Source organism: Bos taurus, chromosome 5 (assembly GCF_002263795.3).
Source record: "Bos taurus isolate L1 Dominette 01449 registration number 42190680 breed Hereford chromosome 5, ARS-UCD2.0, whole genome shotgun sequence".
Lineage (NCBI taxonomy): Eukaryota > Metazoa > Chordata > Mammalia > Artiodactyla > Bovidae > Bos > Bos taurus.
The window spans coordinates 119,666,359-119,681,582 of NC_037332.1; the positions used below are offsets into that span (position 1 = coordinate 119,666,359).

The 15,224-nt window shown below is 64.1% G+C and overlaps 1 protein-coding gene across 4 annotated transcripts; it reads right to left on the minus strand.

Moving 5' to 3' along the window:
* Positions 1 to 3,145: 3,145 nt before the first annotated feature.
* On the minus strand, positions 3,146 to 13,901 carry DENND6B (DENN domain containing 6B). 4 transcript variants are annotated; one of them, XM_015471474.3, is made up of 20 exons: positions 13,642 to 13,901; positions 8,380 to 8,418; positions 8,267 to 8,309; positions 7,640 to 7,752; positions 7,138 to 7,218; positions 6,478 to 6,583; positions 6,282 to 6,361; positions 6,146 to 6,208; positions 5,830 to 5,885; positions 5,177 to 5,299; positions 5,000 to 5,095; positions 4,808 to 4,902; positions 4,623 to 4,688; positions 4,426 to 4,490; positions 4,258 to 4,347; positions 4,114 to 4,167; positions 3,852 to 3,961; positions 3,644 to 3,746; positions 3,477 to 3,551; positions 3,146 to 3,395 (listed from the first exon to the last, which is right to left on the minus strand). In XM_015471474.3, exons 1-20 carry the CDS (start codon positions 13,807 to 13,809, stop codon positions 3,273 to 3,275), a joined length of 1,749 nt encoding a protein of 582 aa, XP_015326960.1. In that variant the 5' UTR covers positions 13,810 to 13,901; the 3' UTR covers positions 3,146 to 3,272. The 4 variants fall into 4 exon arrangements, 3 of the variants coding, with proteins under 3 accessions (XP_015326960.1, XP_015326961.1, XP_024848641.1); XR_003034918.2 differs by having other exon boundaries at positions 3,381 to 3,395; positions 3,652 to 3,746; XM_015471475.3 differs by lacking the exon at positions 8,380 to 8,418.
* Positions 13,902 to 15,224: the final 1,323 nt, after the last annotated feature.

Below are 15,224 nucleotides of genomic sequence, written 5' to 3' on the forward strand. Positions count from 1 at the left end.
AGGGGGATGGGAGGGAGGGGGAGGGGAGGGCTCGCCAGGCGGGGGAAGGGGAGGGGGCGGGGGAGGGGAGGGGGCGGGGGAGGGGAGGGGGAAGGGGAGGGGGCGGGGGAGGGGAGGGGGGAGGGGAGGCGAGGGGGCGCGGGAGGGGAGGTGGGGAGGGCCGCCGGGCGGGGCGCTCCCAGCGCGCCCCCCGGCGCCCCCGGCGCCCAGCGTTTTCAGGGGGTGGACTCCGCGTGTAGCCTGGGAGGTTCGGCCTGATTCAGGCTCAGCCTCGCTGCCCGCCCGAGGAGCCCAAATCTGGGCTCTGGAGAAGAGTGTCCGAGACCCCCGGCACCCCAACCCTCACTCAGACTGGGAACAGGCTGGTCACAGCGGTCCTTTGCAGGGCTGAGGCCTGCAGGGCCTTGTCCCCACACCTCCTGGGGGAAGAGGGGTCCTTGGCTTCCAGCCACCCTCCCCCCCAGCTCGCACCCAGGATCCATCGACTGGCCTTCCAGTGCTCAGAGGTGGGTGGCCAGACACGGCCCCTCCCTGGGGAGTCCAGTTCCAGACAAGAGCTTGCCCCACTTTTGGCCACTCTGGCCCCATCCACCCTGATCCTGATGCCCCTGGCCGCTCCCTACCCAACTTGAGCAGAGGTGGGGACCATCCCCCCCAGGAGGCCAGCTCTCCTGTGTCCTCCCGCTCCCTCATGGACACTCTCTGGTCACAAGCCCTGGTGTGGTGAGTGGCTGCTAAGGACCCAGGGGAGTGTGAGGCCATTTCCCAGCCCTAACCCTAACTGCCACACTTGGACCCCCTCCCTTTCTGAGGGAGCTGCCATCCAACTTCCCCTTCCCTGCAGACAGCCTGTTTCCTCCACCCTGGGACTTGCCTCCAGTGCTCAAAACCCCCCACTAGGATGAAGCTGTTGGAGAGGGTCGCACATGACTTCTTTCTGCGACATGCTCCCCACCAGCAAGGCCACACCTTCACATTTTCAGCCCTGAACCAGCCACACCAAGGCCCATCCACACCCCACCAAGAGAGCCCTCGAGTTACCAGAATCTCATAGGAATGCCAACTTTTCATCCAAAGAGGAAGTTGAAAGACAAGCATGTGTCACAGAAAGACACTTTAATACCAAAGATGCGGGAAGGCCCCCCATCCCAGACTAAAGGCGAGGCTTTAAATAGCGTGCAGGAAGCTTGGGGGTGACGACTGTCCTTCCTGCCCCTGGATCAGCCCACATCGTCCCACGCCCACCCCTGGCCACCACTCCAGACCCACACACAACCTCCCAAAGAAAGCGGCCTCCCACACTGGCTGACCGCAGAGCCCCTGTGGACCACTGCTTCCTGCCCATCCAGGCCCTGCTGTGCACAGAGCTCTGGTTGGTGGTGCGTTGGCCTCCTTTGACCCTCCTGACCTTTCCTCCCTCCTCACTGTCTGTCCCAGCCAGGGCTGACCTGATCCTGCGAGAGAACCAGGGAGCTTTGATGGGGGGGAGGATGGAGCTGGCAGGACTCCATGCCAGGCTGTGCTGTGCCCAGAGGCCGCCAGCATTGGAGTCCACCGTGGGCAGCGATGCCACCCTGCCAGGCGGCCCTCCCCCACACCCCCCACCAGGGGAACAAGCTGCTGTGAGGGGCCGCGGCATGGACTCAAGTGGTGCTGGAGGGAGGGCCCGGCATCCAGGGGCATCTGGCGGTGCCCACCGGGACTGCTGGAGCCAGAAGTCTGGGGGGTCAAGGACACCCCGGAGCCCCCTTGCAGCGCAGCCCTGGGAGGACCACGGGCGAGGCTGCCCTCTAGCACAGGCCGTCACCCTCCAAAAACAGAGGAAGGAGACCGGGCAACGTGCCACAGTGACAGCTGGGCACCCCGCACCTGGCAGCCTTGTCCCAGAGCGGGCAGGGTGCAGGGGGGCCACCGGAGGCGGCGCTCAGGGTGGACGAGCCGACACTGGAGGTTCCGAGACCGGTGCTGCTGCCGTCTGGGGGCGCCCCCACCCAGCTGGGGAGCAGTGGTGGTGCGGCCCGGCCTGGGGGGCGCTCCAGAGGAGACAGGAGGGCCCCACTGGCACCCGCGCCGCCCGCCAAGGGCCTGGAGGCCTCTCAGGTGCAGCCTCTCGGGCGTTTCGCTGGGACCTCCCGAAGGCCTGCGGCTCTGGGTCCAAGCCTCGGCCCGCCCCACCCCACCTCCGGCTGACCAAGCTTCCCTCTGAGTGCAGCTGACGGCACTGGTCGGGCCTGGGTCCAGTGCTCCAAGGTGTCCCATGGGGGCGTGGGTCACTTCAAGGAGGCTTTCAGCCGTTGCCAAGAAGCCTAGGGCCCTGAAACTCTGGAGGGCTCTAGCTGCAGGGGCCGGGTCCGGCTAGAGTCTAAGACCCTCTTCTGCCTGCGGGGGCAGATGGACACGCGGGGGGCCACTGGAGCGCCCGTGAGCTGGGGCAGGGCAAGGCAGAGTGGCGGGAGGGGTGCCCAGCGGGGTGTCCCTCGAGTGGAACCGAGACAGGGCCCTGGACCCGCCTGGCAGCCCCCCGGGCCTGGCAGAAGCCCCACGAGCCGCAGGGCAGCACTCCTCTGAGCGAAGCGGCTTCTCCCCTCCCAGGCGAGGACTGGAGCTGAGATTCCCCTCCAGGCAAGAAGGGGGGCAGGGGGCGCCTGTGTGAGGGAGGCGTCTGCCTGGCAGCCACCTCTTTCTGTCTTTGGTCCTGAGCTGGGCATCCTGGTGGGTCTAAAGTGAAAGTGAAGTCGCTCAGTCATATCCGACTCTTTGCGACCCCATGGACTGTAGCCCAACAAGCTCCTCCATCCGTGGGATTCTCCAGGCTAGAATACTGGAGTGGATTGCCATTTCCTTCTCCAGGGGATCTTTCCAACCCAGGGATTGAACCCAGGTCTCTCGGACGCTTTAACCTCTGAGCTACCAGGGAATGCTGCTGGTAGGTGGGTCTAAAGGACACATCAAAGGCAACGCCTGGGCCTGCAGGGTGCGGGCAGATGGGCGTCTGCAGGGGGTGGGTGGCCTTGGCCCAGATCAGATCAGTAAGGGCTCACAGCGTGCCGCCCCCACCCGCCTAAGACCTTGGGGCGGGCAGGTGGGGCCCAGGGGGAGGTGAGGCTCAGCTGGCACACGAGCCACCAACAGTCAGGGTCCAGGCTATGGTTCCAAATGCCACCTTTACTGCTGGACGACGGTAGTGCCAGGTGGGGGGAAGCAGGGAGCTCGTGGGGGGGCAGGGGAGGAAAACAGCTGCCAGACTCTGGCCGGGGCCCACGGGCATGGTCCTAGGGAGGGCACAGGACGGCCTGCAGGTCCTTGGGCAGGGAGCCGATGGCCGTGTCGATGTACAGCCGTGCCCGCTTCAGTGTCGCCTCCTTCACGGGCAGCTGGTGGCCCTGCGCCCGAACCTAAAGGGACAGCGGGGCTCAGGGGCAGGCAGCCTGCACAGCCGGCTGGCCAAGTGCAGGCAGGGCCGCACAGAATCTCACCAGCCTCTCCCGAAGTTTCAGGATCAGATCCACGACCTCCACCTCGGACTTGTCCTTCATCCAGATCTCGATGTTCTGCGCGGACGATGGGCTGTCTGTCTCCAAAGGCCCCCCCAACTCTGGCAGCAGCTTCCCCTCCAAGCCCCCTCCCCCAGCACTCCCCTCACCGCCTCACAGATGGCCTCGAGGTGAAGGGCCTCAAGCTTCTGGGTCATCTCCCTGTGCCGCTGCCGGTACCACCCGTCAAAATGGGGGGACTTGAAAAACCGCCTGTAGGGGCAGGGGGGCGGTGGCTGTGGGCTCCGGTGGGCTGACGGGTGGGTGCGTGCGCCCACCGGCCGTGGGAGCCCTGGACCCCACCAATGGGCCGCCCACCTGTAGAGGCCCAGCCAGTCGCCCTTGAGGACACAGGTGAGCTGGGGCCCAGATCGCTCCAGGCTTTGCAGGAAGTCATCCTGGCGGAAGGGGCGGATCTGGGGAGGAGTCTGTGACAGTGGCGGCGAGTGGCCAGTGAGCCAGTGCTGGAGGACCAGCCTCACAGGGGCACGCCTGGGCCACTTAGGAGTCTCCCCGGGGCACTTCCCAGGCACACCCCTGGCCCTGACTGAGAACCCCCAGCCCCCCCCTGGGACCACACCTTCCAGGGCACGATGCCCTTCTGCAGCGGCATGAGGCTGGCCATGTAGTGCTCCTGGGGGCGGGAGGGCAGTGAGTCTGGGCCACAGCCGCCACCCCCACCCCCCCCCCCAGTCCCCGGTCCCCTGCCCCGTGCTGGCCTCACCAGAGGGATGATGAAGCTCTGAGTGAGCTCCAAGAGGTGGCGCCTCAGCACCGCCGTCTGCACATCCGACGGCCGCTTCTTCTGCAGGCCCTGGGGGTCACCAGGGCTGAGCCAAAGCACCAGGCCTGGGTCCCCCTCCCACGGGGAGCACCCCACCCCCAGCGGTACCTTCAGCAGCCGTCTGAGCAGGGCCTTGTCTCGGTGGAGGTGGGCCGTGTACGCGGTGTAGAGGCCTGGGGAGGGCAGAGAGCCGCGTGCTCTGCTCTGGGGGTGGGGGCACCCCCTCCGGCTGTGCCAGCCCCACTGCCCGCCCCTGCCCGGCCCCAAGGCCCGTCTCTGGGTCCCGGGAGAAGAGGAACACGGACCTGGCTTGGTGTCCAGGGTCTTCAGCCTCGAGGGCTTTTTCAGTTTGACCTGCTTGGGAAGGTCCCCTACGAGACACACCCCACGGCCGGGCCTCAGGGCCTCAGCTCTGTCTCTGCAGGCTCAGACCCCACAAGGCCCCACGCAAGTCCCCAGGGGCCCTGGGTGGAGGCGGAGACAGCCTCACCTGACATCTTGGGCTCCCCGACTCGGAGAATGTGGGGCCAGTGCTGGAGTGTTTTGATAAAGAAAGGGTTTGTGACTCCCAGGACCACGTTTGGTCTAGAGAGAGAGAAAAAGGGAGGGAAGGAGGCAAGGCGTGGCGGGGGCAGGAGCCGGGGCCGGGCGGGGGAGGGGCGGGGCCGAGGACGGCGCTTACGGGGCCTGCGTGCGCGTGGTAAACTCCTTGAACTCGCTGTCATGGATGGTGAAGTAGGGGCGGTAATCGCAGCAGAACTTGAGGGGCTGCAGGCAGCTGCGGGAGTGGGGGCCCTCCGGGCAGTGAGCACGCGGGGCGGGCCCTGGGCCCCTGCCCCCCGCCGGGCGCCCAGCCAACCTGGTCAGCGCCAGGACCATCTCCGAGGACACGGCGGGCGAAGGCGCCAGGACCAGCAGGGGCTCCCCGAGCAGCATCAGCTCCCACAGCAGCTGCACGTGGGCCAGCACGGGCCGGAAGCACCTGGGGGGGCGGGGGGCCGGCGGGGGTGTCGGCCGGGCAGGGGGCTCCCCAGCTCCGACCACCTGCCCCCACAGGTCCGGGCAGGCCCTGCTCCGAGTGGACGCCGGACTCACACCAGAGGGAAACGGTGGAGAGACGTGGGAACCTGCTGAGGGCGCGTCCAGGCCGCCCCCGTGGCCCCCAAGCTGGAGGCCGGCATCCCTGGCTCCTGCTGGACCTGGCGGGGCTCCAAAGGTGGGGTCCCCCGCCGACCCCCCAGGGAGCATGGCCTTCCCCCGCGGCACCTTCCAGCACCGTCACTGCTGTCCCTGCGCAGCCTGCCCATGGCTCTCGGATCCTCTGGGTGCAGACCCTGGGCACCGGGCTCCCTGTCTGCCCAAGTCTCCCTCTCAGAACTGGCCGGGGGGCCAGCTCCTGACTGGCAGTGCCCCTGGCAGCCCCGCCCGGATGGGCCTGAACCTCAGGGGCTCACTCACCGTCTGCGGCAGGCGGGGGTTGGGGGGGGTGAGGTGGGGGCGTGCAGGGCTCACCTGAACAGGTCCAGCTCGTGGACGCTGGGGAGGACCACCGGGGCTGGCAGCAGGGTCTGCGAGGGGTGAGGGGCCAGGCTGAGACTGAGGCTGCTGCCCCAGAGCACCAAGCGGCCCCTGTCCCCCCAGAGGAGTTCTCGGGCTGCATCCCTACCCACAGGTCTCCCTGAGCCCAGCACCCAGGAGCAGGCGGGGCCACCCCGCCCCCAACTGGGTCATGGGCTTTGTCTGGGGTGTGGCCGGCCCCAGGACCCCAGCAGGGGAGCTGGGAGGCCTGGGCCGGGGGGAAGGGTTGCGGCAGGCAGAGGGGCCCCACCTCGTGGCCGCTGGGCTCCAGGGGCCCGGACTCAGGTGTGTCCGCTCTCGATGGGATGTGCACCTGTGGACCAAGGGGCAGCTGCGGCGGGAGGGCCACACGCACAGGGGCCCCCGCGCCGGCTGCCAGCTCCCACCTGGAGGACGACTCCCATGACGGGCAGGCTCAGGGTCCGCCCCGGCGCGGGCGCCGGCCACTGGTCGATCTCGTTGCAGACTGTGGACACAGGCGGCTGGTGTCAGAGGCTGGGCCTGGAGGAAGCTGCCCAGCGGAACGCCGCGGGCTATAGCCGGGTGGACGCAGTGGCCCCGCCGGGCCTGCTGGCTGCTCACCTGCTTCCAGGCAGGGCGCCAGCTTGTCGAAGAACTCGGGGGCCACCAGGCCCAGCAGTGCCTGGAACAGCCGGACAAAGGGCAGGCGGGACAGCAGCACCAGCGACTGCAGGGACCCCGGGGCTGGTGAGACGCCGCCCCAGCCCATGGGGACCCCGCAGGGACTCCTGGGGCCTGGCTCTCCAGGGCTGCCCGGGGCAGGGCGTCCCACCGGCTTTCTAGGATGGCTGTCTCAGGCACAGCCTGACGAGGGACTTCAGGTCACTAGAAAACCACCACCACAACAGAGCAAGCTGGAGCCCAGGCCTTTGGCAGAGGCACGTGGCCAGGATTCTGGGAGGGTCTCCTGGGACTCAAGCACCTTCTGCTCTGGTTCCTGAGCTCAAGAATGAAGTCACGGAGACTGTGATGAGGCGCCCCACCCACATCCCAGCTTGGGGAGGGGCAGGGAGCCGGGGCTGGACAAGGCTGCGGGCGGGCTGGGCGAAGCGGGGCCTCCACAGAGCCCACACCCCGGCCTGGGTGGTGGTGGGCTCAGCCCGGCACCAAGTGCCCAGAGCTGCAGAGGAAGGGGTGTTCCTGGAGGCTCCGGACCCCAAGGCCGTTAGTCCCTCCTGACGGCGGCTGCCCCCGCTCCCAGTGGAGCCACCCCAGGCTCACCTTCTGGAAGTAGCCCCGCTTCACGGAGCTGTCCTTCACCTGCCTGAAGTACACGTAGCCAAAGTAGTGTGCGGGCTCTCTCTGGAAGGAGGGGTGTCAGCCAGGCCGCGCCCCCGCCCACGCTCCCTGCTGCCCCCGTGGACCCCGGCCCAGGCCGTGGCATGCTCTCCCCAGCCTCCAGCTGGCCTGTGAACCTTGGCTCTGGGAACCTGGGAACCTCTCCAGGGACATCTCCGCAGACCCGGGCAGCGGTTCGGGGCTCAGGAGGCCTTTAGGCCTGCACCCTAAGCCCTGCCCTGGTGCACACGAGCGCCCAGGACCAGCTCCAGGGACACCAGCAGGGCCTCAGAAGGGCTGGCCAGCCCCCGCTTGAGGCTGGGGCGCCAGGCTCAGCTTGCGGCAGTCGGAGACCCTGCCGGCTGGGGGGTGGGCCAGGCGGCCTGAAGGGGCAGCTCCCGGCCGGATCCTGCCCCATGGTGGAGGGGAGGGGGTAGCCGCTCACCTGGAGTGACGCGGGGGCCCCTCTGTCGCCAGGCTTCTCACCCGCGTGCCCAGGGCACCTCTGCCCTCCACACTGACGGATGCGAAAACTGAACTGCGTGTCCCCAAGGCAGCCTGGGGAAGAGAAGGCCTGTCACGCTGGGTCCAGCTGGAGTCTCTCCTGCCAGCCCCTGGGGGGTCGGAGGGGGGAGGCCAGAGCCCCTTTATCTCCCCACAGAGGCCCCCGTGCCCTGACTCCTGTATCTCGGGGTTTAACCTCAGCACACAGACACGCGTAGATAGCCCCGCAGTGTGGGCACAGAGGAAGCCCGCTGTGGGGTGGCAGGACCTCCATGTGACCTGGCTGAGCCTGCCTGGGATGGAAAACAGGCTGGCCACACATGCGAGCCCCGGGGAAGGGCCGAGGCCAGGACCCGGTGGCCCCTATGCCGGGGCGAAGACCAGACCCCGCGGGTCCCTCTGCCCAGACCCCTCTTTCCACAGGAGCCAGGGAGCCTGGCGGCCACGCAGGACTCAGAATATCTCCCCAGAGGAAGCTCGGCCGGGGCTCCAGGTGGTGCGGTGCGGGCCGGGCCGGTCCCAGAGCGACGCTCAGGGCAGGGCAGGGAGAGGCAGTGGGGTGGCCTACCTGAGTGGGAGTCGGGAAAGGACAGGTAGCAGATGCTGCTTTTCTGAAACACAGAAACCCCGTGAGGGTCTGCTCTCCAGGCAAGGTCTGCTCCCGAGAGGGCTGGGACCCACCTCCTTGTCCGTGAGCTGGAAGTCACTGGGGTACACCAGCTGTGGGGGACACAGACCACTTGGTGGCATGGGCTGGGCTGGCTCGGTGCTGGGCTGCACCCCCTCCGCCTCCTCTGACTCCCTGCTGACCCTCCCCCTCTCCTGGGCTCCACACCCACCCCAGCATCCTGGCCCCTGCAGCATGGGGCCACTCCTGGCCCCATCCTTCCCGTTTCTTGGCCGGCATACCCTGACCAAGCTTGACTCCCTGCCCACATTCTCACCCTCATGGCGGCTTGCTCAGACCGGCCTCTCTGTCTCCATGGACCAACTGCCCGTCCCCGAGACGCCCCCTCACTTGGAGGGGGGCAGGCCCTGCTGGCCTCCGCGCCTGCCCTGCCCACCCAGAGGGGCTTGGCTGTACCCTTCCCTCCCCGCCTGCTCGTGCAGGCAACCAGCCTCCTCGTCCCGGCTTCACTAGGTGGTGCCTGATGCTGACACCCTTGCCTCTGAGCATCTTCACTCCAACCCCCACTAGGGAGGGGTCCGGGAGCTTCCAGCCTGCTCCCGCTTTGGAGCATGACCTGTGGGGTACCCAAGCCTCAGAAGTGTCCAGGGAGCACGACCAGCTGGCCAGGCTGTATCTGGGAGACGGGGCGTGCTCGAGGGGAGCCAAGCAGGTTGAGGCTTGCCTGTCCGGCCAGCAGCCCTGTGCTCAGGCAGCGGGTCTGAATGGATCTCCTTGTGGGACGCAAAAAACAGCAGGCAGCCCCGAATGCTGCTGTTCCTCGGCGGCGCCGCTGCCCTGGCCTGTGCTCAGAGTAGCAGGCTGGTTCCAGTGGCTGCCTGCAGTGGACCGGGAGCGGAGGGGGCTGGTGTGCGTGGCCCCCTTCTCACTCTGTGCCAAACTCCCAGGCAGAGGAGCACGTGGGCTTTGGCTGAAACTAGGCTTCTTCTGGGCTGTGCCCTGAACCCCAGATGCTGAGTGCTGAGCCCTGGGACTCCCGCTGGCGCAATCGTGTAGCTCCTGCCTCCGTGTGCTCTGGGCCTACTGTCTCCTCTGCGGCCACCGAGTGTCCCGAGGCCTGGGACTGTGTCCCAGGCACTTCTGCCTCGGAGCCCCGGCAGGGAGCAGACCCTCACCAGATACCGCGCCGCAGGCATGTCTCGTTTTATTACACTTTGCTTTATTGTGCTTCTGGACGTCATGACTATTTCACAAATTAAGGGCTTAGCAATTCTACAGGCGCCATTTTCTCACGTCACACTTCTGCGTCGTATCCTCGTAACTTCCACAACATCTCAAACTTTTTCACCACTGTATGTGTCTCAGTGACCTGTGATCTATGTATTTGACATTACTGTTGCAAAATGATGACTTACTGAAGGCTCAAACGATAGCGTTTTTTAGCAGGGAAGCACTTTGAAATAAAGGTACACACATTGTTTTTAGATGCGGTGCCATTTCTTGCATGCTCGTTACACCAGGGTCTAAGGTAGTAGTAGTAGCGTTAGTCGCTCAGTCGTGTCGGACTCTTTGCAACCCCATGGACTGTAGCCCACCAGGCTCCTCTGTTCATGGAATTCTCCAGGCAAGAATACTGGGGTGGATGGCCATTCCCTTCTCCAGGGCATCTTCCCAACCCAGGGATTGAACCCGGGTCTCCTGCATTGCAGGCGGATTCTTTACTGTCTGAGCCACCAGGGAAGCTAGTGTAGCCGTAACTTTTTTATGTGCTGGGAAGCCAGGAAATCTGTGTGACTGGCTTTACTACAGTGGCCTGGAACTGAACCCCCAACAACTCTGAGGGGCCTGTATTTATGGAGAGTGTGAAAACATGTCTCTAAAGGACAGCGGAACAGGTGGGTCACGTAGAAATCACAAGATGTCAGCTAAGGCGGCAGCAAGAAGGAGGAACCAAGAGGAGGGAGGCTGCTGCTGCTGCTGCTTTAGTCCCTAAGTCGCGTGACTCTCTGCGACCCCTCGGACTACAGCCCGCCAGGCTCCTCTGTCCATGGGATTTCCCAGGCAAGAACACCGGAGTGGGTTGCCATTTCCTCCTTCAGGGGCTCTTCCCAACCCAGGGATTGAACCTGCGTCTCCTGCTTGGCAGGCAGATTCTTTACCACTGAACCTCCTGAGAAGAGGTAGGAGGGGAGCTGGCCAAACGCTGTTTGTCTGTGGGGTGGGCCCACAGAGGTACCTGGAGACAGCACCCAGAGAGGCAGGAGCCACAGGGCCGCGCGGGCCAGGCCTCTGCGTGTCTGTTGAGAAGGGCAGAAAAAAGGCAGGTGCCTGGCGGCCAGGGCAGGGCACACCAGGCTCTCAGTGCTGAGGTCAGGGGTCTGAATCTGGTCTGCAGGCATAGGAATCTTGCAGCGTCTGAGCAGGCTTGCAGCCCTGCCAAGGGCTCTGCGTTCAGAGTTTAGGAGCCGGGAGCACAGGCCAGAGGGAAGGCCACACCTGAGCGAGGGGACAAATGGGGCAGACCCACAGAGACGGGCAGAGGGCACAGAGCCTGCATATGGTGAGCCTTGTCCCCTGGAGCCACGGGGTCTCATCCTTTCCACCCAAGCCTCAGGGCTCAGGGGTGGTGCTGCTGTAACCCAGGCGTCCTGAGGACGACAGACGTGGGAGCTTCGGAGCTTCGCCTTGCTGGAGGAGGTACCTACAGGAAAGCGCTTCTCTATGCGCGGCATGGGTGCCCTAGGCTCCCTGAGCCGAGGCTGCCTGTTCCAGTCTCTCCTCACACGTGCGGCATCGCTTCCCGAGGCTGTGATGCAGGACGTCAGGGGCACTGACTGAAGCTGACGTGGGGGGTCTTCATGACGCGGGGGTCTCTCAAGCTGCCTTCCATTTGGCCGGACATTAAAAGGGATGTAAAAGTATCAAATAATGCCATTCTCCTCACTAAACTTGTTTCTGAAAATATGGTTGTTTTGGTGGAAATATTAATAGCTATATTAATATAAATGGTATCTCTTGATTCAAAATGGATTAATATGCATTTTTAATTTTTCAGTTTTAACTTTTAGTGTAGAGAACGTTGATAGATGCGACCCACATAAAAAGCCCCTTGGGCCTTCGGTAGTTTCGGAGACTGAAAGAGTCGTGAGACTGCAGTGCGGGAGCTGTGGCCAGCTGAGGGGACGTTGATACCCGCTGGAGCCAGGACCCTCGGGGCTCGGCCGTGGTTCACTGCACCGGCTTTGTGGTTGGCGGGGCTGCAGAGAGGAGCGCTGCCAAGGCCGGAGGCAGCGGAGCTGGGCCCTCTGCTCGGCTGGGAGCACAGCCCTGCCCGCCCTCCCTGCAGGTCTGACCCCTGCCTGCCTGCAGGCTCCAGAGCACCCACGTGGGTGGGACACCACAGACATCCCGCACGCTCTCGGGGGGCGGGGCCTGAACCACTGACTCTGTGTCTCTAGCACAGGACATGAAGTGCCGGTGGGCAGGCCCGGGCATCGCACCCAGCTCTGTGTCCTCATGTCCAGCACCAGGACCATGGAGCCTGGCTGGCGGCAGTCGCTTGATCCTGGATTTATTGAGTGACTGAATGGCTGGCTCCTTGCCTTTGCTTTTGCTGGCTTCTGGGGGGAGGGGTTACTTGAAACAGCCCCCCTCCCAGGTCTGGATGCCTCCTTCTCATCCTCCAAGATCTGGCCAAGTGCTGTTCCTTCCTCTGAGCTGCGTCTGCCCATGGAAGTCTCCATGACGCACGAGTGTCCGGAGGGCAGTTCCTGGGTCTTCCATCCTGCCCCAGCGCCAAGCACAGTGCCAGAGCCTCCGTGGTGCTCAGCCAGGCCAAGCCCAGGAAAACCAAGCAAGGGCAGGGCAGGTGCTCCATGAGTGATTGTGGATTCAGCTGAAATGACGCCTGATCCTCCCCACAATCTCCAGGGGGGAGAAGAAAGACAAGACTCAAACCAGTGAACACCGGGGGGCTGCCCTACCTGATCCCTGCACAGACGCGCCGGCCCCCCAACACCCCGGGAGTTATACAGCCCCAGCAAAGCTCGGAAGCCCAGCACATGGAGCCTTTAACTGTTCTTGCTTGAATGGTTAAGTTCTAGAAAATCATACATGAGAATGCCTTAAGGAAATAGTAGACTCCCTTCCCTTGTGATTTCATCGGGAACAATTTGGGCACCAGCAGGAAAATGGACTCTGAGATGATGGGCAAATCACCTGACCTCTCTGCTCTCAGGTTCCTGCATCAAGTCAGCCTGGTGCGCCATCAGGGGACAGGTGCGGTGAGTGGGGTCCCCACAGCGAGCTGGGTGGTGTCAGCCCTCTGCCCATTAGGACTTGAGCTTCCCACAGCCTCGTGGAGTTCAGCAAGGCCTTGGAAAACAGCCCTTCACCCTGACGCTGGCTTTCCCATGACGGCTGACCAGGCTCACCTCAGCCAACTGCAGCCACGGGATGCACCACCTCCTGGGTTCTCAGAAAGCTGCCTCAGACAGCATGCTGAAGCCTACGTCTTAAGCCTCCCCTGCCCTGGTCAGCTCCACGGTCTGTGTCATGGCCTTCAGGGCACAGGGAAGACCATCCCGCCAGGCCTGCTCAACTACAGAAGGCCTTCCTCTCTGAGTCTGTCACGTTGTCATCTACATCCATGTGGGTGGGGGTGGGAAAGAGTCTCGAAGGCAGGGAGAATTCCCTAGGCTGGGTGGGCTGGGTGGGCTGGGTGCAGTCAGTGCACAGAAAGATGACTCCCGGGGCTGGATGTGACCCACCAGGGGTCTGGATCAGGTTCTAAGTTAACAAGGAGGAGCCCAGAGGTTTAAGCAAGAGACCACAGATATTGGACTTGGGGTTGACGAATCTGGAGCCTTCCGCAGGTGGAGCTGTCAGCCTTGCATCCTCCCAGGACGTGGGATGGAGAGAGGGGAGGAGTCAAGGGTGACCCCTGGGATTCTGGCCGGAGTAACTGAGGGGAGAAGGTGTCATAGTGTGGGAAAGGCGGGGGCGGGGGGAGCGGGGAGAGACAGGCTTTTCCTGGGGAGGAATCAAGTGTGCCACTTTGGGGATGAGAAGTGCAGGGCTCCCCTCTCCTCCATCCCGATGGGAGGTCTTGGCAACTTCACATTTTCCCCTCTGCTTGGGGGGCGTGTTTCAGGAGGGGACCAGCGCAGGGTTCCAGAGGGGGAAGAACCGGAGGGTATCTCACGGGCAGTGGGATTCCCAGGCCCCTCGGCAACGCCTGAGCCGCATCCGCCTCCAGCGACAGCGCAGGACCCGCCCTCCGCGGCCGCCCCGGCCCCGGCCCGCGGCCCCCTCACCTCCAGCGCCTGGCCCAGCTCCAGGTCGAAGGTGACCACGCACACGCACTCCAGCCAGGCCGAGAAGCGTGCCCAGGGCGTCCCCGGGGCCCGCATCCCGGACGACGGCGCGCCGAGGCGGCCGCGAGCCCGCTGCGGCCCGGCGCCGGCCCCGGCCCCCTGGTCCATAGCCGCAGCTACCTGCACCGCCCAGCGTTGCCCGGGAAACGGCCCGAGGCGTTGCCGAGGGAACCGACCGGCCGCAGCAACCCCGGCGCTACAGCACCGCGCGGTGGAGCAGTCGAGAGGCCATCGCGGGCCAGAACCGCCCAGGGGCGATCTCGCGCGCCCCTGGCGGCTGGAGGAGCGCCGTGCGGCGGAGAGGCTCCAAGACCACAAGCGAGATGCTCCTGCGCGGGCCAGAGCGGCCCGAGCCTGGAGGAGGGACTTCCGGTGGGAGGAGTGATCGGGGAAGCCGAGCCAGGGCCGGGGCGCCGCCCCGGGGGGCGCGGCGTGTCCCCGTCTGGTTGAGCCGGGCGAGTCCCCTGCCCGGCAGGGTTTCGTCGTTACTGACCTCCCACTCTACCGGCTGTCCTCGTCTCCCTTGAGTTTTGTCCCCGTGGTCGCCTCCTGGCGTGCGGATTTGCAGAGGGTCCGTGTGTGACCTCTGGGGCACTTTGCTTTCTTTAGCCCGGATACCGGTGCTGGGAGACTCCCGCAAGTGCCCTCCTCGCCTGTTGGGTCCACTGCTTTTCCAGATATTTCTGGGCCCCTGTTGGACAGCCTTTGCATACCGTCTCAGACCCGTCTGTCCAAACCGAATTCTGTGTGTAACGCGTAACTCCAGCCAGCAGTGCCGTTTTATTTTCGGCTGCGGTGAGGAAGTGTGGCTGGGGGCAAATGGCAAGCCCCCTCTTCTTCTACGGCATCACCAGCCCTTGCCCCTCAAAATGTGGCCTCAGAGTCTCATCCCCCCCACCCCCATCACACACAGGATCATGGAAGGGCGACTTTGGAGCTGAGACAATAATATAACTGACACGCTCCCTCTCTCTCTCTCTCTCTCTCTCTCTCTGTGTGTGTATATATATATATATATATTTTTTTTTTTTTTTTTTAGGAAAGCTCCGCACTTAGCCTAGGATAGACTAGCTCGGAGTAACAGCTCGCAAGTCTTCAGTAGATTTCTCACTGTCCATAGACCGATGGGAGAATCAGGTGTCTCTTCTTAACTTACCTCTGGAACTCATGGCCTCTTATGGCACTGGCAGTGGAAAAGAGATTAGTGGAGACCTGCTAGCTATTAATTGCCTTGGCCTACAAGTGATCAGGAAGATCCCCTGGAGAAGGAAATGACAACCCACTCCGGCATTCTCGCCTGGGAAATCCTGTGGATAGAGGAGCCATGGCAGGCTCGAGTCCATGGGGTTGCAAAAAACTTGGACACAGCTTAGAGACTAGACAACAACAACAATACGTGATATAACACTTCTGCCTAGAATCCATGGGCCAAAATGAGTCAGAAAAGGGAATCAGAAACTGGTAGTTGCCACACTGCTGGCTTTGAAGATGGAGGAAGGGACCATGAACCAAGGAAAGCAGGC